The 21,009-nt window shown below is 41.2% G+C and overlaps 1 protein-coding gene across 1 annotated transcript; it reads right to left on the bottom strand.

Annotated features, from left to right (window-relative positions):
* Positions 1-3,391: 3,391 nt before the first annotated feature.
* On the bottom strand, positions 3,392-12,523 carry fga (fibrinogen alpha chain). Its single transcript, XM_061961071.1, has 8 exons — positions 12,363-12,523; positions 12,196-12,300; positions 11,953-12,136; positions 11,727-11,872; positions 11,555-11,653; positions 11,322-11,483; positions 4,264-4,873; positions 3,392-4,074 (listed from the first exon to the last, which is right to left on the bottom strand). Exons 1-8 carry the CDS (start codon positions 12,408-12,410, stop codon positions 3,458-3,460), a joined length of 1,971 nt encoding a protein of 656 aa, XP_061817055.1. The 5' UTR covers positions 12,411-12,523; the 3' UTR covers positions 3,392-3,457.
* Positions 12,524-21,009: the final 8,486 nt, after the last annotated feature.

Here is a 21,009-nt window from a genome sequence, read left to right as displayed (position 1 = left end):
AATTATTAACACATTACCGTGAATTATCAAATAATATTATTTAGCTCATTCACGTAAGAGACTAGACGTATAAGATTTCATGGGATTTAGCGATTAGGAGTGACAGATTGTTTGGTAAACGTATAGCATGTTCTATATGTTATAGTTATTTGAATGACTCTTACCATAATATGTTACGTTAACATACCAGGCACGTTCTCAGTTGGTTATTTATGCCTCATATAACGTACACTTATTCAGCCTGTTGTTCACTATTCTTTATTTATTTTAAATTGCCTTTCAAATGTCTATTCTTGGTGTTGGGTTTTATCAAATAAATTTCCCCACAAAATGCGACTTATACTCCAGTGCGACTTATACTCCGAAAAATGCGGTAATTAATCATGAAATCCAGAGGCAAATTCATACATTATTCACTGTTACATGCGGCCCTCTGATGGCAGCTATAACTGCCATGTGGCCCTCAATGAAAACCACTTTGACATCCCTGATCTAGAGCTACTCACAGCTAAAAATGTGGAATGGCCTGAACTTTTCTTACCTATTATCAGTTATATTGCGATACAGTCAAAGTTCAATGACGGTGCAGCCAAAGTCATCATTAAACAAGAGTGCCCAAACAGGATGTCCAATTGCAACAATGTGCATTTTGATTCTTGATAGTTGAAACATTTTTAGGCAGGTGTCTCATTTGAAGTGATCAGAATAGATTTGATAGTTTTCTGGAAGTTTCTTTTATAATTTTATCACGTGTAGTATACATCCAAAACCTCAAGTGCAATATAATGTTTCACCTTCCAGGGGCGTTGGACTTACTCCAGCCTCAAAGGCGTGTCAGAACTAAAGTACTTCAGTCATGGGAGAATAGCAGAGTGGCAGATTTGAACATTTGAGGGTTGCTCCATCCAAAGTGCTCATCGTGGATGAAGGTGCGCAGTGACTCACTAAAATCCAGTATGAGAATGCTGCATTGCCAGAATCAGCGCAATTGCGCAACTATTTAGGGCCCAAAGTGAGCTTAATGTTGTGGTTGTGTCCAAGGACACCATGTTTGTTGACTTTGTGCCGTCAACAGGGCCCCGCAAAGCACTCGCGTTTATCAAACCTTAACCTTCCTGTACACACACACACACACACACACACACACACACACACACACACACACACACACACACACACACACACACACACACACACACACACACACACACGCACACACACACACACACACACACACACTCTTGTATTTGTTACCTTCTTGAGACCTCTGAAAAATGCACTACCTCTTTAGGACCACCCTTTATCAGATATATAAAGATTTGTATTTACAACAATCATAATATATACATACTATGCAAATATAAAGCGCTTGTTGTGAAAAATTAGTTGGAATTTCACAAGAAAAAGTTCACAATTTCACAAGAAAAACTTTGAACTTCGGCAGTATTGTAATAAAAGTTGTCATTTTACCCAACTTGAGTCAAAGGTTTACAAGCAAAACGGAACATTTGTGCAATATTATGATAAAAGTTGGAATTTCACTCAATAACTGTCGCAATTTTATAAGAAAACTTAAAAATTTGGGCAATATTATAATAATAATCGGAATTTTACTTGGCAAAATCATGACAAAAGTCGTAATTTTACACAAAAAATGTCACTATTTTACAAAAACAACAACAACAAAAAAGGCAATATTGTGATAAAAGTCCGAATTTTATATGACAAATTTTGCATTAAAAAGTAATACTTTTACATTAAAAAAGTAATAATTTTACATTAAAAAAGTAATAATTTTACGAGAAAATATTGCAATATTACAGAAAGAGAAAGAATATGAGAAATAGTTCCCAATTTTATAAGAAAGAAAGTTGACACATTGTGAGAAAAAGACTGCTTTTAGTTCATTTATTTTTGGGGGAATTTTTTGTTTGTAATTGTTTTTTAATCTTCATTGTATACTTCAAGTTATTACAGTATGTCTCTATATACATATTTATTTATTTAAAATAAAAACATTTTGGCCATTTTAAATTTTTACACACACTTGTTATTTCATATGTTGACCAGAGGGGGAGCACTTTTAAAACCGACACACAGTCCATTTGAAAAATCCCTCCTTTTTGGGACCACCCTCATTTTGATAGATTTCACCAGCAGGGGTGTAAATGAGACATTCTCTATTAGATGCAACGGTTTTTCCGTATTGGGACCATGATTTCGGTCCTAACTTGTTCACCGGTCCTCATATGGACGGTACTTTTCCTTGTTGATGTCTCAAGAAAGGTAGAAATACAAGAACACACGCACACCCCCCCCCCCCCCCCCACACACACACACACACTCTTGTATTTGTTACCTTCTTGAGACCTCCGAAAAATGTGCTACCTCTTTAGGACCACCCTTTATCAGATATATAAAGATTTGTATTGACAACATTCATAATATATACATACTATGCAAATATAAAGCGCTTGTTGTGAAAAATTAGTTGGAATTTCACAAGAAAAACTTTGAACTTCGGCAGTATTGTAATAAAAGTCGTCATTTTACCCGACGCGAGTCAAAATTTTACAAGAAAAACGGAACATTTGTGCATTATGATAAAAGTTGGAATTGCACTCAATAACAGTCGCAATTTTATAAGAAAACTTGAAAATGTTGGCAATATTATAATAATAATCGGAATTTTACTTGGCAAAATCATGACAAAAGTCGTAATTTTACACAAAAAATGTCACTATTTTACAAAAACAACAACAACAAAAAAAAGGCAATATTGTGATAAAAGTCCGAATTTTATATGACAAATTTTGCATTAAAAAGTAATACTTTTACATTAAAAAAGTAATAATTTTACATGAAAAAAGTAATAATTTTACGAGAAAATATTGCAATATTACAGAAACAGAAAGAATATGAGAAATAGTTCCCAATTTTATAAGAAAAAAAGTAGACACATTGTGAGAAAAATACTGCTTTTAGTTCATTTATTTTTTGGGGAATTTTTTGTTTGTAATTGTTTTTTAATCTACGTTGTATACTTCAAGTTATTACAATATGTCTCTATATACATATTTATTTATTTAAAAAAAATACATTTTGGCCATTTTAAATTTTTACACACACTTGTTATTTCATATGTTGACCAGAGGGGGAGCACTTTTAAAACCGACACACAGTCCATTTGAAAAATCCCTCCTTTTTGGGACCACCCTCATTTTGATAGATTTCACCAGCAGGGGTACAAATGAGACATTCTCTATTAGATGCAACGGTTTTTCCGTATTGGGACCATGATTTCGGTCTTAACTTGTTCACATATGGAAGGTACTTTTCCTTGTTGATGTCTCAAGAAGGGTAGAAATACAAGAACACACACACACAGTAGTTTAGGTGAACATGACTTTATTGACATCAGTGCAGAAAGTTCTGGAAACGAAAGGAGGTGGTGACATCAGAAGGTTGCAGGTCGCACAAACATGCGTACTCTCTTGAGGCTGCGATTGGACCACACCACACCCCCTTGGTAAATGCCGTTGAGGTTGGCCGACTGGCACTGGTCATACCACCAGCCACCGCCACGTGTTGCCGCACAGTTTAGCGCCGCGCCGTCGTTGTCCGTGTCCCATGTGCTGAACTTCGCCCGGTGGTGAGCGGACGTCAATGCGTCGCCGGCATCACCACTGTAGCCAGAAAGGCTTAAGCGGTAACCCTCCTCCTCGGGACCCACGCTCACGACGTATTCCGCACTGGTCGCGCCGCCATCCTCGTCCTGCAGCTCCACCCTCAGCAGGCTCTCACCCTGATTGGTCAACAAGTGGAGGTTTTGGTTGCCCAGCCATACCTCCCCCCTCCCCTGTGCGTCCACACCGCCAAAGCCGCGGCGGTACTCGTCCCAAGTTCGGTTGAAGTTGAGCCCACCGCTCTCTCGCTGCTGGACTAACAACCAGCCCGCCATCAGCCCCTCCTGCTGGCAGTAGACCGCCACAGTGGCGGCGGCAGCGGCAGGTTTGACGTTAAACACGCCGCTGGTTTCCCCCTGGGCGTGCTTGTGGAAGATGTCGACACAATCTGCAACACATCAGTTGTTTCACAGTCCCCATTTTTTTTTCTCCAGGAAATTCAACACGACGCTACCAAAGCTAAACATAATCACTTCCTAGTTTTGCGGGTATAGCTGGCAATCTAATACTAATGCTAATGCCAATGTTAACGCGGACGGAGGTGGGCGGTGCTATTCCAGATCAGAGGTGGCGGTACCTGTTCCTGTGTAATCACTTTGGCGTACAACGTGCGTGGTCTTCACGCTGCGAGCGTGCACGTCAGGAACGTCGTCTTCCGTGTGGTCACCAAAGAACTTTCCCAGGTCAAAGCCAACCTCTGAGAACACATCTGGCGTGCCCGTTTTGCTGCTCGAGTGGCCATCTTTGGCCCCGCCCACATGAACGGTCTTGATGGTGGAGGAGGCGTGGCTAACACCGGGGAAGAAGGAGTCCAGCCCTCCCTTGAAGTCGTGACAGTCAGGACTGTCCTCTGTTGTCTCCACTACTTTTTCCACCGGGCCGTCCGCAGTCATCACCGTGGTGCGCTTGATGGTCTTCACGCAGCGGCTCGTGTCGGTCGTGGTGTGGTACACCTTGTCCACGCTACCGCCACCAAACGTCGTCCCAAAGTCGCCATCGCTGCTTCCTACGAGCTCAGTTATGGACTTTGATGTCGTGGAGGAGCCGGTGGAGGAGCCGGTGGAGGAGCCGGTGGAGGAGCCAGTGGAGGAGCCATAGGAGGACGACGAAGTACCTGGAACTTTGGAGATGGTTGCCGGGTAGGAGCTGGAACCTTCCTCCTCCAGTGTCAACTGGAGAGTTTTTACCTGACAAGTGGGGATCAAGATGAGCAAACACATCTGTTAAAGGGGAACATTATCACCAGACCTATGTAAGCGTCAATATATACCTTGATGTTGCAGAAAAAAGACCATATATTTTTTTAACCGATTTCCGTGGGTGAATTTTGGCGAATTAAACGCCTTTCTATTATTCGCTCTCGGAGCGATGACGAAGCAATCCGCCATTTTCTCACTTTCGTCGGTGTGTTGTCGGAGGGTGTAACAACACGAACAGGGACGGAATCAAGTTGCACCAGTGGCCCAAAGATGCGAAAGTGGCAAGAAATTGGACGAAATTTGTTCAAAATACGAGGCTGTGGGGAAAGCCGACGAAATGGGCAGTCGTTTGTTCCGCACACTTTACCGACGAAAGCTATGCTACGACAGAGATGGCAACCGTCCCTTATGCCACCGAAGATGATCAAGAGAAGAATATCGACCCTAGCTTCCCTGGCCTGCTGACATCAACTCCAAAACTGGACAGATCAGCTTTCAGGAAAAGAGAGCGGATGAGGGTATGTCTACAGAATATATTAATTGATGAAAACTTTATTCATTACTCGCGGTTTTACGTAAATTATTATACATAAACTGTGTTTACCAATAATTTAGCTTAAAAACATTTCTTTCTTTCAATCATTTGAGTACATTCGGGTAGTCTTGTGTAATGCAGTATTTTGTGTCTATTTAGGTATGGTTAACCTGAGTGCTGAAATCGTGGAAAAATATATGTTCTTAGCGCGCCTGAAATGGGCTGTCTGCACTCTCAAAGTGCATGTTGTTGCCAAATGTATTTCATATGCTGTAAACCTAGCTCATAGTTGTTAGTTTCCTTTAATGCCAAACAAACACATACCAATCGTTGGTTAGAAGGCGATCGCCGAATTCGTCCTCGCTTTTTCCCGTGTCGCTGGCTGTCGAGTCGTTTTCGTCGGTTTCGCTTGCATACTTCAAACCGATATGGCTCAATAGCTTCAGTTTCTTCTTCAATTTCATTTTCGCTACCTGCCTCCACACTACAACCATCCGTTTCAATACATGCGTAATCTGTTGAATCGCTTAAGCCGCTGAAATCCGAGTCTGAATCCGAGCTAATGTCGCTATAGCTTGCTGTTCTATCCGCCATGTTTGTTTGTGTCGGCATCACTATGTGACGTCACAGGAAAATGGACGGGTGTATATAACGATGGTTAAAATCAGGCACTTTGAAGCTTTTTTTAGGGATATTGCGTGATGGGTAAAATTTTGAAAAAAACTTCGAAAAATAAAATAAGCCACTGGTAACTGATTTTTAATGGTTTTAACCCTTCTGAAATTGTGATAATGTTCCCCTTTAATGCGACATGTTAGCTAAAGGCCCTCGATCTGAATGCTCAAAGTTTGTGCACTGAATAATAGATATTAGTAAATGTTAGCGCAGTGGTTAGGGTTTATCAACCGATAAATGCGTTAAAATGTAATATCGGAAATTACCGGTATCGTTTTTTTTATTATCGGTATCGTTTTTTTTTTTTTAAATTGTATTAAATCAATGTAAAAAACACAAGATACACTTACAATTAGTGCACTAACCCAAAAAACCTTCCTCCCCCATTTACACTCATTCACACAAAAGGGTTGTTTCTTTCTGTTATTAATATTCTGGTTCCTACATTATATATCAATATATATCAATACAGTCTGCAAGGGATACAGTCCGTAAGCACACATGATTGTGCGTGCTGCTGGTCCACTAATAGTACTAACCTTTAACAGTTAATTTTACTCATTTTCATTAATTACTAGTTTCTATGTAACTGTTTTTATATTGTTTTACTTTCTTTTTTATTCAAGAAAATGTTTCAAATTTTTTTAGCTTATTTTTATTTTTTTTTAAAGTACCTTATCTTCACCATACCTGGTTGTCCAAATTAGGCATAATAATGTGTTAATTCCACGACTGTATATATCGGTTGAAATCGGTCTCGGTAATTAAAGAGTTGGACAATATCAGAATATCGGATATCGGCAAAAAGCCATTATCGGACATCCCAAGTTCTTAACCTTGTTGGAGGTACTGAACTCCACCAGTTTCATATGCGCATTCACCGAACCCTTCTTTAGTGAAAAATAAAATGTTTTTTTTCAAATTCAAGACAAAGTTATATGTTTTTGGTAACACTTTAGTATGGGGAAGATTTTCTAAGTAACAAAGACTTAATTTAGAGTTATATGGTTAGGGTTAGGGTTAGATGGTTAGGGGCAGGGTTAGAGGGTTAGGGTTATAATAAGGCCATGCCGAATAAGGCATTAATAAGTACTTAATAATGACTAGTTAAGAGCCAATATGTTACTAATTTGCATGTTAATAAGCAACTAATTAATGGTGAATATGTTCCCCATACTAAAGTGTTACCATGTTTTTTTTACTGGTGCACAAAATGAACCGTGCATGAATCACCTTGTTCAAAGACAAAACCAACACAGTGCATAAACTCACAACAAATTACACACTTGCAAATCAGTGTGACTTCTGCTGTTGCCGTATCCGTAATACGCCGATAGGGAGAAGTTTGTATTTACACGATGAGTCGGGTGTGTCTTGACCTCCGCCGAACCCCTGAGCCCGACTCACCGAACCCCTAGGGTTCCATCGAACCCAGGTTAAGAACCACAGTGTTAGCGACATGCTAGAAGCCTAAAAACTAAGTTAGTGCTCTGGATGCTAGATGTTAGTCACATGCTGACAGCCTAAATATTACATTAGTGCTCCAAATGCTTTGCGTTAGCCACATTCTAATGCCTAAATACTGTGTTAGTTCTCTGAAAGCTACGTGTTAGCCACATGCTAATGCCTAAATACTACATAAGTGCTCTAAATGCTGCATTTTAACCACATTATAATGCCTAAATACTATGTTAGAGCTCTAAATGCTACACTTTAACCACATTCTAATGCCTAAATACTATATTAGTGCTCTAAATGCTACATTTTAACCACATGCTAATGCCTAAATACTATTTTAGTGCTCTAAATGCTACATTTTAACCACATTATAATGCCTAAATACTATGTTAGAGCTCTAAATGCTACACTTTAACCACATTCTAATGCCTAAATACTATATTAGTGCTCTAAATGCTACATTTTAACCACATGCTAATGCCTAAATACTATTTTAGTGCTCTAAATGCTACATTTTAACCACATTCTAATGCCTAAATACTATGTTACTTCTCTGAAAGCTATGTGTTAGCCACATGCTAATGCTTAAATACTACATTAGTGCTCTAAATACTGCATTTTGACCGCATACTAATGCCTAAATACTATATTAGTGCTCTAAATGCTACATTTTAACCACATGCTAATGCCTAAATACTACATTAGTGCTCTAAATGCTACATTTTAACCACATTCTAATGCCTAAATACTACATTAGTGCTCTAAATGCTACATTTTAACCACGTGCTAATGCCTAAATACTACATTAGTTCTCTATATGCTACATTTTAACCACATGCTAATGCCTAAATACTACATTAGTGCTCCAAATGCTTTGCGTTAGCCACATGCTAATGCCTAAATGCTATGTTAGTTCTCTGAAAGCTACGTGTTAGCCACATGCTAATGCCTAAATACTATGCTAGTTCTCTGAAAGCTATGTGTTAGCCACATGCTAATGCCTAAATACTACATTAGTGCTCTAAATGCTGCATTTTAACCACATTCTAATGCCTAAATACTAGATTAGTGCTCTAAATGCTACATTTTAACCACATGCTAATGCCTAAATACTAGATTAGTGCTCTAAATGCTACATTTTAACCACATGCAAACGCCTAAATACTACATTAGTGCTCTAAATGCTACATTTTAACCACATTCTAATGCCTAAATACTACATAAGTGCTCTAAATGCTACATTTTAACCACATGCTAATGCCTAAATACTACATTAGTGCTCCAAATGCTTTGCGTTAGCCACATTCTAATGCCTAAATACTGTGTTAGTTCTCTGAAAGCTATGTGTTAGCTACATGCTAATGCCTAAATACTATGTTAGTTCTCTGAAAGCTACGTGTTAGTCACATGCTAATGCCTAAATACTATATTAGTGCTCTAAATGCTACATTTTAACCACATGCTAATGCCTAAATACTACATTAGTGCTCCAAATGCTTTGCGTTAGCCACATTCTAATGCCTAAATACTATGTTAGTTCTCTGAAAGCTATGTGTAAGCCACATGCTAATGCCTAAATACTACATTAGTGCTCTAAATGCTGCATTTTAACCACATTCTAATGCCTAAATACTATTCTAGTGCTCTAAATGCTACATTTTAACCACATGCTAATGCCTGAATACTATATTAGTGCTTTAAATGCTACATTTTAACCAGATTCTAATGCCTAAATACTACATTAGTGCTCTAAATGCTACATCTTAACCACATTCTAATGCCTAAACACTATGTTAGTGCTCTAAATGCTACATTTTAACCACATGCTAATGCCTAAATACTACATTAGTGTTCTAAATGCTACATTTTAACCACATTCTAATGCCTAAATACTACATTAGTGCTCTAAATGCTACATTTTAACCACATTCTAATGCCGAAATACTATATTAGTGCTTTAAATGCTACATTTTAACCAGATTCTAATGCCTAAATACTACATTAGTGCTCTAAATGCTACATCTTAACCACATTCTAATGCCTAAACACTATGTTAGTGCTCTAAATGCTACATTTTAACCACATGCTAATGCCTAAATACTACATTAGTGTTCTAAATGCTACATTTTAACCACATTCTAATGCCTAAATACTACATTAGTGCTCTAAATGCTACATTTTAACCACATTCTAATGCCGAAATACTATATTAGTGTTCTAAATGCTACACTTTAACCACATTCTAATACCTACATACCATATTAATGCTCTAAATGCTACATTTTAACCAGATTCTAATGCCTAAATACTACACTAGTGCTCTAAATGCTACATTTTAACCACATTCTAATGCCTAAATACTATGTTAGTGCTCTAAATGCTACATTTTGACCACATGCTAACGCCTAAATATTACATTAGTGCTCTAAATGTTGCATTTTAACCACATTCTAATGCCTAAATACTATATTAGTGCTCTAAATGCTACATTTTAACCACTTTCTAATGCCTAAATACTATATTAGTGCTCTAAATGCTACATTTTAACCACATGCTAACGCCTAAATACTACATTAGTGCTCTAAATGCTACATTTTAACCACATTCTAATGCCTAAATACTATGTGAGTGCTCTAAATGCTACACTTTAACCACATTCTAATGCCTAAATACTATATTAGTGCTCTTAATGCTACATTTTAACCACATGCTAATGCCTAAATACTACATTAGTGCTCTAAATGCTACACTTTAACCACATTCTAATGCCTACATACTATATTAGTGTAGTGAAGTGAAGTGAATTATATTCATATAGCGCTTTTCTCTAGTGACTCAAAGCGCTTTACATAGTGAAACCCAATATCTAAGTTACATTTTTAAACCAGTGTGGGTTGTGTCCTTTCTTGCCCAAGGACACAACGGCAGTGACTAGGATGGCAGAAGCGGGGATTGAACCTGCAACCCTCAACTTGCTGACACGGCCACTCTACCAACCGAGCTATACCGCCCCGATTAGTGCTCTAAATGCTATATTTTAACCATATTCTAATGCCTAAATACTATATTAGTGCTCTAAATGCTGCATTTTAACCACATTCTAATGCCTACATACTATATTAGTGCTCTAAATGCTACATTTTAACCACATTCTAATGCCTACATACTATATTAGTGCTCTAAACGCTACATTTTAACCACATGCTAATGCTTAAATACTACATTAGTGCTTTAAATGCTACATTTCAACCACATGCTAACGCCTAAATACTACGTTCCATCCATCCATCCATTTTCTACCGCTTATTCCCTTTGGGGTCGCGGGGGGCGCTGGAGCCTATCTCAGCTACAATCGGGCGGAAGGCGGGGTACACCCTGGACAAGTCGCCACTTCATCGCATAAATACTACGTTATTGCTCTGAATGCTACATGTTAGCCACATGTTAATGCCTAATTATTACGTTATTGCTCTGAATGCTACATGTTAGCCACATGCTAATGCCTAATTAGTACGTTATTGCTCTGATTGCTACATGTTAGCCACATTTTAATGTCTAAATTCTACGTTAGTGCTCTGAATGCTACGAGTTAGCCACATGCTAATGCCTAATTAGTACGTTATTGCTCTGATTGGTGGTCACATACTAGCGTGTAGTGTTTAAATGCTATATGTAGCTGCCTGAATGCGTAATGTGAGTGCTCTGAAGTCCACAAGTTAGTGGCATAAAAGCTACAGATTACAGATAGCTAGCTAGGCACATTCTGACCTCACGGAACATGTCTTGTCTCTGTTGTCCACTGTGGTCCCCCAGGTCCTTGGACTTGAACACGTTATCCTGAAGTATGTCCTGCAGCACCGTGCTCTTCAACACTTTCAGCGTTCTCACGGAATCGACGCGCTGCAACTCTTGCGACTGAAGTTGATTGACCTGGGGAAGGCACATTGTCAAAAAAAGAATGCGATGTTGCTGGTGTTTCTGTTCGTCAGAAGCCGGCTGACCTGTTTGTCCAGCGTCACGTAGCTGTCGCGGTCCACCTGGTACTCGGAGTACGTTTTACAGGAACCTTTGCAAGATCGCAGCTTGATGTCGATGTCCACCTGGCGGGAGGAGGCCGAGACCCTCAAACCTGCTTCCTGGTGTTAATTATGGTAATGCGCAATCGTGCTTCACCTCTAACATCTGCATGGCGGAGGCCTGGTCGGCAACCCGATCCCTGAGTGCCGCCAGCACCCTGAGCTGCCTGTCGATCTTCACCTTCATTTCCCCGATCCTCTGGCGAAGGTTCTGCGCCAAGTCGTAGTAGCGGCCGTCGTGACCTGCGGGAAGAGGACATATCAGGTGATGAGTGGCACCACCAAGTGCTGGACAGCAGGGGAGAAGGTGTGAGGGGACTGACCGGTGTTGAGGTTCAGTCTTTCCTTCAGGTATTCGTATGTCTGCTTCGTCACTTGATCAGCTGACCTCTGCCTTTGTTGGTTGTTCTCCAGCAGGCTGCGGATCTTCTCGATCTTCTTCAGCAGGCTATGGTCCCGGTAGTCCATCAGTCCTTGGATCCTACAGCCCGACGGGCACTTGGGACCCTGGTGAAAGAAATAGGTTAGCTCAAAAGGCCGATGTTACGCATGTGAGCTTAGCCTACCCAGTCATCGTCAGTGCAGAACGGCCACTCCTTCTGGGTGGCGCACTTGTCGGAGCGGGTGCCTGGCTCCATGGGTCGTGTTCCTCTGGGGTCCAGCGCGCCAGCCTTAATAGGGTCTCGTCATAAGAGAGAACAGAAGATCTATGTACAGAAAGACTGGTACTCACCAATGAGGCGGCAGCGCACACGAACACCAGCAAGCTGACTCGTTCCATCTTGATCCTTGTTGAATGTTCCGTCGGAGGAGGAGCTCGTTGCTTTTCAAGCCCTGCGGAGTTGAGTAAACCCGGCTGGCTGATGGGGCGCCAACCTGCACTTTGAACTCAAACATCAACACACGCCGGCCTGGCCTGGGGACGCTGACGGTAAATGTGAGGCCGTGGAGTCATGTGACCTTTTCAACATTGCAACATCCCTGCCAGGACGCACACCCACACATTGAAATCCAGTTTATGAGTCACGCACACACATTGTTACACATTTTGGAACATGAGCATTGTGCACTACTTGAGGCAGCCTGGTGACGTCATTAAGGGGCCTCAGTGATTCTTAACCATAGGGTTAGAGGGCTAGAGTTGGCCCAGAGCGCCTACGAGAGGGCCGCCAAAAATATCTTGTTTCCTAGCTGAGGTCTGTAAGGAACTGCAGCGCTTCTTAGTTGTAATCATACTTGCCAACCTTGAGACATCCGAATTCGGGAGATTGGGGAGGGCGGGGTTTGGTGGTAGCGGGGGGTGTATATTGTAGCGTCCCGGAAGAGTTAGTGCTGCAAGGGGTTCTGGGTATTTGTTCTGTTGTGTTTATGTTGTCTTACGGTGCGGATGTTCTCCCGAAATGTGTTTGTCATTCTTGTTTGGTGTGGGTTCACAGTGTGGCGCATATTTGTAACAGTGTTAAAGTTGTTTATACGGCCACCCTCAGTGTGACCTGTATGGCTGTTGACCAAGTATGATTTGCATTCATTTGTGTGTGTGTCTAAGCCGCATATATTATGTGACTGGGCCGGCACGCTGTTTGTATAGAGGAAAAGCGGACGTGACGACAGGTAGTAGAGGACGCTAAAGGCAGTGCCTCTAAGGCACGCCCCCAATATTGTTGTCCGGGTGGAAATCGGGAGAAATTCGGGAGAATGTTTGCCCCGGGAGATTTTCGGGAGGGGCACTGAAATTCGGGAGTCTCCCGGGAAAATCGGGATGGTTGGCAAGTATGGTTGTAATACACTTTCCCGCCACTTGTGGCGGGTAATGACAATCTCAAACAAACAGAAGAAGTCTGGAGTTATAGTCTTCCAAAACTTGTTTCCGCTAAAATGTCGTAAGGAGACCCTTGATCAAACATTTTTTTTTAAACGGTCTTGCTCCAATGCCACAATACTGGTCTCAAAACCTCATCTGGAGGCCCGACAAAACCCAAAAATGGCCAAAAATGTATATTTTTCCAAAACTTAATTTGCTCAAATGTAAAGGGGGACCCTTACCCAACAAATTTTAAAAACTGTCTTGCTTCAACGGCACAATACTGGTCCTGTAGCTGTTGGAGACGTCTCAAAACCTCATCATGAGTCCCGACAATGGCAGTAAATTTATATTTTTCCAAAACTTTTTTTCGCTTAAATGTCTAAAGCAGGGGTCCCCAAACTTTTTGACTCGGGGGCCGCATTGGGTTAAAACAATGGGGTGGTAGCGGGGGTGTATATTGTAGCGTCCCGGAAGAGTTAGTGCTGCAAGGGGTTCTGGGTATTTGTTCTGTTGCGCTTATGTTGTGTTACGGTGCGGATGTTCTCCCGAAATGTGTTTGTCATTCTTGTTTGGTGTGGCGCATATTTGCAACAGTGTTAAAGTTGTTTATACGGCCACCCTCAGTGTGACCTGTATGGCTGTTGACCAAATATGCTTTGCATTCATTTGTGTGTGTGTATAAGCCGCATATATTATGTGACTGGGCCGGCACGCTGTTTGTATAGAGGAAAAGCGGACGTGACGACAGGTAGTAGAGGACGCTAAAGGCAGGCCTGACAAAACCCAAAAATGGCCAAAAATGTATATTTTTCCAAAACTTTTTTTGCTCAAATGTAAAGGGGGACCCTTACCCAACAAATTTTAAAAACTATCTTGCTTCCACGGCACAATACCGGTCCTGTAGCTGTTGGAGACGTCCCAAAACCTCATCAGGAGTCCCGACAATGGCAGTAAATTAATATTTTTCCAAAACTTTTTTTCGCTTAAATGTCTAAAGCAGGGTGTGGAGAGGCGGGGCCAGCGGTCCGACACCGGGGCCCGCTCAAAGATGGCGGCGAGGGGGCGTGGCCTGCGGACCCGCGTCCAAATGGACTACAGGTGCGTGGGTCGGGCAGCTGGGCACAATCAGATAATCTGTCTGTGTATAAAAGGGTGACAGCCGAGAGAGACGGGAGGAGAGGTGGAGAGCCAGAGGCAAGACGCGGAGCACAGTACACCGCGAGAGCGAGACGGAGAAAAGGCAGCTGCTGAAAAGCACGCCAAAGGCGACGTGCTGCTGAAAAGCAGACGGCGGACGGGAGGAAACCATCCTCTGCTACCACGCGAACGACGGCGACGTGCTGCTGAAAAGTAGACGGCGAACGACGGCGACGTGCTGCTGAAAAGCAGACGGCGGACGGGAGGAAACCATCCTCTGCTACCACGCGAACGACGGCGACGTGCTGCTGAAAAGCAGACGGCGGACGGGAGGAAACCATCCTCTGCTACCACGCGAACGACGGCGACGTGCTGCTGAAAAGTAGACGGCGAACGACGGCGACGTGCGGCTGAAAAGCAGACGGCGGATGGAAGGAAACCATTCGTGTGCTCACGTAAGAAAAGGCAGCTGCTGAAAATCACGCCAAAGACTCTGTTCCCGAAAAATAAAGACGTCTAAACCATCTCACGGCAATGTCTTCCCTGGAATGGTCCTGAGAACTCACCTGGAAGCAAGGGTCGTCCACACAGGGGTCCCCAAACTTTTTGACTCGGGGGCCGCATTGGGTTAAAACAATTTGGCCGGGGGCCGGGCTGTATATATATATATATATATATATATATATATATATATATATATATAGATATATATAGATATGTATTGTATCGATGACGTCACGTTATCGATGAGAAAATTCATTTTTAGACAATATGATTTGCCTGAGCGGCTAGGAGACACCGTGAGTAGCAAGCGGTACAAAGTGAATAAGAAAAGACAGAAGAAAAAAAAATATATATATATTTTTTTATATACTTGGGACTTCCCGCGGGCCTAATTTTGGACGCTGGCGGGCTGGATGCGGCCCGCGGGCCGTAGTTTGGAGACCCCTGGTCTAAAGGGTTGTAGGAGATGTGCCAAAACCTCATCGGGAGGCACGACAAAACCCAAAAATGGCATAAAAATTATATATTTCCAAAACTTTTCTTGGCTTAAATTTTGTAAGGGGGAACCCTTACCCCCCAAAATTTTAAAAACTGTCTTGCTTCAACGGCACAATACTGGTCCTGTAGCTGTTGGAGACGTCTCAAAACCTCATTAGGAGTCCCGACAATGGCAGTAAATTAATATTTTTCCAAAACCTTTTTCGCTTAAATGTCTAAAGCAGGGGTCCCCAAACTTTTTGACTCGGGGGCCGCATTGGGTTAAAACAATTTGGCCGGGGGCCGGGCTGTATATACAGTGCCCTCCAAAAGTATTGGAACACTGAGTCCAATTCGTTTATTTTTGTTGTAGACTGAAAACATTTGGGTTTGACATCAAAAGATGAATATGGGACAAGAGATCAACATTTCAGCTTTCATTTCCAGGTATTTACATCTGGATCTGATACACAACTTAGAAGATAGCATCTTTTGTTTGAACCTACCCATTTTTTTAGGAGAGCAAAAGTATTGGAACATGTGACTGACAGGTGTGTTTTGTTGCCCAGGTGTCTCCAAATTACATTGATTATTCAAACAATAAATAGCACTGAATGTCTGAGCTCAGTTTCACATTGGGTAGGATAGGTTTGCCTGTGCAGACTGCATTTAGAGGTGGAACCAACATGAAAACCAGAGAGCTGTCTATGGGTGAAAAAGAAGCAATTGTGAATCTGAGAGAAGATGGACAATCAATCAGAGCCATTGCACAAACATTGGCCATAGCCAGTACAACCATTCGGAATGTCCTGAAGAAGAAAGAACCCACTGGTGTACTAAGCAACATACGTGGAACAGGTAGACCAAGGAAAACATCAGCACTTGATGACAGAAACATTGTGAGAGCTATAAAGAACAACTGTTAGTGACATCAGCAACGACCTCCAGAGGGCAGGAGTGAAGGTATCACAATCTAATGTTGGCAGAAGACTATCAACAGAAGTACAAAGGCTACACCAGAAGATGCAAACCACTCATTAGCAAAAAGAACAGGAAGGCCAGGCTGGAAATTGCCAAAAGGTACAGAGATGAGCCTCAAAAAGTCTGGAAAAAGTTTTATGGGACTGATGAGACAAAGATTAACTTCTTTCAAAGTGATGGAAAGGCGAACGTTTGGAGAAAGAAAAAATCTGCTCATGATCCCAAACATACAAGCTCATCTGTGAAACATGATGTCATGGCTTGGCCTTGCATGGCTTCTTCTGGTCATCTTCATTGATGATGTAACACATGATGGCAGCAGCAAAATGAACTCAGAAGTCTACAGAAACATTTTGTCTGCTAATTTAAAGAAAAATGCAACCAAATTGATTGGGAGATCCTTCATCATGCAGCAAGATAACGACCAAAACAACAAAGGAGTTCATCGGGGCAAGAAGTGGAAGGTTTTAGACTGGCCAAGTCAGTCTCCAGACTTAAACCCAATAGAGCATGCATTTTACCTGCTGAAGAGGAAACTGAAGGGAGTAACCCCCCAAAACAAACAACAACTGAAAGAGGCTGCGGTGAAAGCCTGGAAAAGCATCACAAAAGAAGAATGCAAAGGTTTGGTGATGTCAATGCTCACAGGCTTGATGCACTTATTGAAAGTAAAGGATTTGCAACTAAATATTAAGTCTTATTCATTTTAATCTATTTTAACTTTATATGTTCCAATACTTTTGCTCACCTAAAAATGTTGTGTTCCATTACAAATAATGCTATCTTCTAAGTTGTGTATCAGATTCAGATGCAAATACCTGGAAATGAAAGCTGAAATGTTGATCTCTTGTCTCATATTCATCTGTTGATGTCAAACCCAAATGTTTTCAGTCTACAACAAAAATAAAGGAACTGGCCTCACTGTTCCAATACTTTTGGAGGGCACTGTATATATATATATATATATATATATATATATATATATATATATATATATATATATATATACATATATATATATATATATATATATATATATATATATATATAGCGCGATGGCTAGGAGACACCGTGAGTAGCAAGTGGTACAAAGTGGATAAGAAAAGACAGAAATTATTTTTTTTTTTTTAAATACTTGGGACTTCCCGCAGGCCTGATTTTGGACGCTGTAGTTTGGGGACCCCTGGTCTAAAGGGTTGTAGGAGACGTGCCAAAACCTCATCGAGAGGCCCGACAAAACCCTAAAATGGCATGAAAATTATATATTTCCAAAACTTTTTTTTGCTTAAATTTTGTAAGGGGGGACCCTTACCCCAAAATTTTTAAAAACTGTCTTGCTTCAACGGCACAATACTGGTCCTTGAGTTGTGGGAGACGTCCCAAAACCTCATCAGGAGTTCACATTGATTCTTCAGGCAGGCCCGGCCACCAGGCGCTTGCCATTGAGCCCCATCTCCAGGTCTGGCTCCTGAGGGGGGCCCCCAGTGACCCGGCGAGGGAAAACTGTGTTCCTGTTCTTGTCTATTCATAAAAGTTTTTGAGCTGCTCTTTGTCTGGTTCCTCACCTAGAACCTGTTTGTCATGAGAGACCCTCCCAGGGGCGTAGAAGGTCCAGACAACATAGCTCCTAGGATCATTGGGACATGCAAAATCCTCTACCACGATAGCAGCTCAGAGAGGAGTAAAAATATACTGTTAACAAAATTTTGCACTTGAGTAAAAATCGCAATCAAAAGCAATAACATAGATTCTGTCTCTGTTAAGGAGTGGTTTGTGGACTCTCAAATATACACAACCGAAATAATAAATAAAATATCTAAATTAAGTATTGACAAACAAATTGTACTTCAATACTAAACATGTAGGCAGAGGTAGAGTTGTTCATTACTTAACTGACAATCAAGTTAGGACCTTTTTAAACAATAATGCAGAGAAACAATATAAACACAGTATAAGCAGATGTATTATCAGGCCATATGCAGAAAAACTTTGGTCTGGCAGATTCCGAGCGACGAACACCATCATAACATGACAATATGACAAATGTATGATAAATGATAAATGGGTTGTACTTATATAGCGCTTTTCTACCTTCAAGGTACTCAAAGCGCTTTGACACTACTTCCACATTTACCCATTCACACACACATTCACACACTGATGGAGGGAGCTGCCATGCAAGGCGCTAACCAGCACCCATCAGGAGCAAGGGTGAAGTGTCTTGCTCAGGACACAACGGACATGACGAGGTTGGTACTAGGTGGGGATTGAACCAGGGACCCTCGGGTCGCGCACGGCCATTCTTCCACTGCGCCACGCCGTTCATGTTAAACGTTTGCAGTGTTTTTCGACAGTATTAAATGGCAGTCTGAACAGTCGAGTTGAGATAGAGTCAATGTCCTGAGTTGGCTCAAAGATACTATATGTAAATATTGATTCGTATTAACAGTATTATGCATTGAAGAATGTTTAGTGTCAGAATAATTGTATCTAAGTTATCACAAAACTTTGTGTTTCAATGAGTTCCCGGCGAGAGGACAAAAGCTGTCTTTGATCTTACCAAGCAAAAGGCTTGTAAAACTCTACTGTGTACGATAGGAGGAGTCAGGAGGGGTTTGGTTTCTTTGATGTATTGTAATCCACAGGAAGATTTTGTCTTGACCCGAGATCTACAAAGCGGAGAGGAAGCAGGACCTGACTCCCCCCCAGGCACCTTTTCTTTGAACTGTTTTTTGATAAGGGCGACAACTGTTTATGACCCCCCTCCCTTAGAAACAGTTGTTGCCATTTAATCAGGGAAAGTCCAAAAAAAGAGGAGGCGTACAACCTTTCATCAGAGCGTGGTGAGACACTGTACAAGGGTACAGGTGTACGCGCTCTCCTCATTGAGCCAATTTTAATTCTGTCTCTGTTTGATTCCTTGCTTCTTGTCTTGTTTAATATATGTCATCAGTGTTTCAACCTGACATTTAGTCTGAGAGGAATTTTGATTTTAAGGTTATCAACTTAAAGGAGAACTGCACTTTGACGTGGCTGTTGTTCCTTTGTAACTCAGTAGTCCAAGCAGGATTAATTATTTGATATATTTCATTATGTCTGACCAAATAATGCTGTTTTGTCATACTCAAAACCTAATTATGTTATCAGCTGTCTAACATAAGGCCTGTGTGTAATCTGGAGCCCAGTCATAATCACATTGTTCATGTAGACTGCTCCAAATCTCAAACATCATTTGAGATACAATCATGCAATCACTTTCAATGTCTTGCTTCTTTAAAGCATGTCATGTTTGCTGCAGGACATACATTTGTATCTCCTATTGTGTGCTTTATTTTTATGCCTCGCTTCCAGATCCTGCACTCGAGGGGACAGAAGCTTTTTTTACGTATGACAAATTTGGACATTAGCGAGTTTAGTTAGCGATTATCAGCAATCAGAACTCTGGCTTTTCAAGAAGTTACAAAACCAGTGACGTTGGAATATTGTGTAAATCGTAAATAAAAACAATACAATGATTTGCAAATCATTTTCAACGTATATTCAATTGAATAGACTGCAAAGACAAGATACTTAACGTTTGAACTGGAAAACTTTGCTATTTTTTGCAAATATTAGCCCATTTGGAATTTGATGCCTGCAACATGTTTCAAAAAAGCTGGTACAAGTGGCAAAAAAGACTGAGAAAGTTGAGGAATGCTCATCAAACACTTTTTTGGTACATCCCACAGGTGAAGAGGCTAATTGGGTGCCATGATGAAATGCTCTGTCATTCACAAACAAGGATGGGGCGAGGGTCACCACTTTGTGAACAAATGCGTGGTGCAAATTGTCCAACAGTTTAAGAACGTTTCTCAACGAGCTATTGCAAAGAATTTAGAGATTTCACCATCTACGGTCCCTATCATCATCAAAAGGTTCAGAGAATCTGGAGAAATCACTGTACGTATGCAATGATATTACGGACCTTTCGATCCCTCAGGCGGTACTGCATCAAAAAGCGACATCAGTGTGTAAAGGATATCACCACATGAGCTCAGGAACACTTCAGAAAACCACTGTCAGTAACTACAGTTGGTCGCTACATTTGTAAGTGCAAGTTAAAACTCTACTATGCAAAGCGAAAGCCATTTATCAACAACACCCAGAAACACCGACGGCTTCGCTGGGCCCGAGCTCATCTAAGATGGACTGATGCAAAGTGGAAATGTGTTCTGTGGTCTGACGAGTCCACATTTCAAATTGTTTTTGGAAACTGTGGACGTTGTGTCCTCCGGAACAAAGAGGAAGAGAACCATCTGGATTGCTATAGGCTCAAAGTTTATAAGCCAGCATCTGTGATGGTATGGGGGTGTATTAGAAAGTATGTATTAAAAGTGCTAAAACAATCCAAAACTTCAAAATTCAGTCGAGAGCTCCTCTAAGTTCGTCCACAAAGTGAATGACATCGCAAAAACAAAGAAAAAAAAAGACATGTCAA

This window comes from Nerophis lumbriciformis, linkage group LG05 (assembly GCF_033978685.3).
Source record: "Nerophis lumbriciformis linkage group LG05, RoL_Nlum_v2.1, whole genome shotgun sequence".
Taxonomy (NCBI): domain Eukaryota; kingdom Metazoa; phylum Chordata; class Actinopteri; order Syngnathiformes; family Syngnathidae; genus Nerophis; species Nerophis lumbriciformis.
Note: the sequence above shows the minus strand (reverse complement) of the source record. Positions and strands in the feature narration are given on the sequence as shown.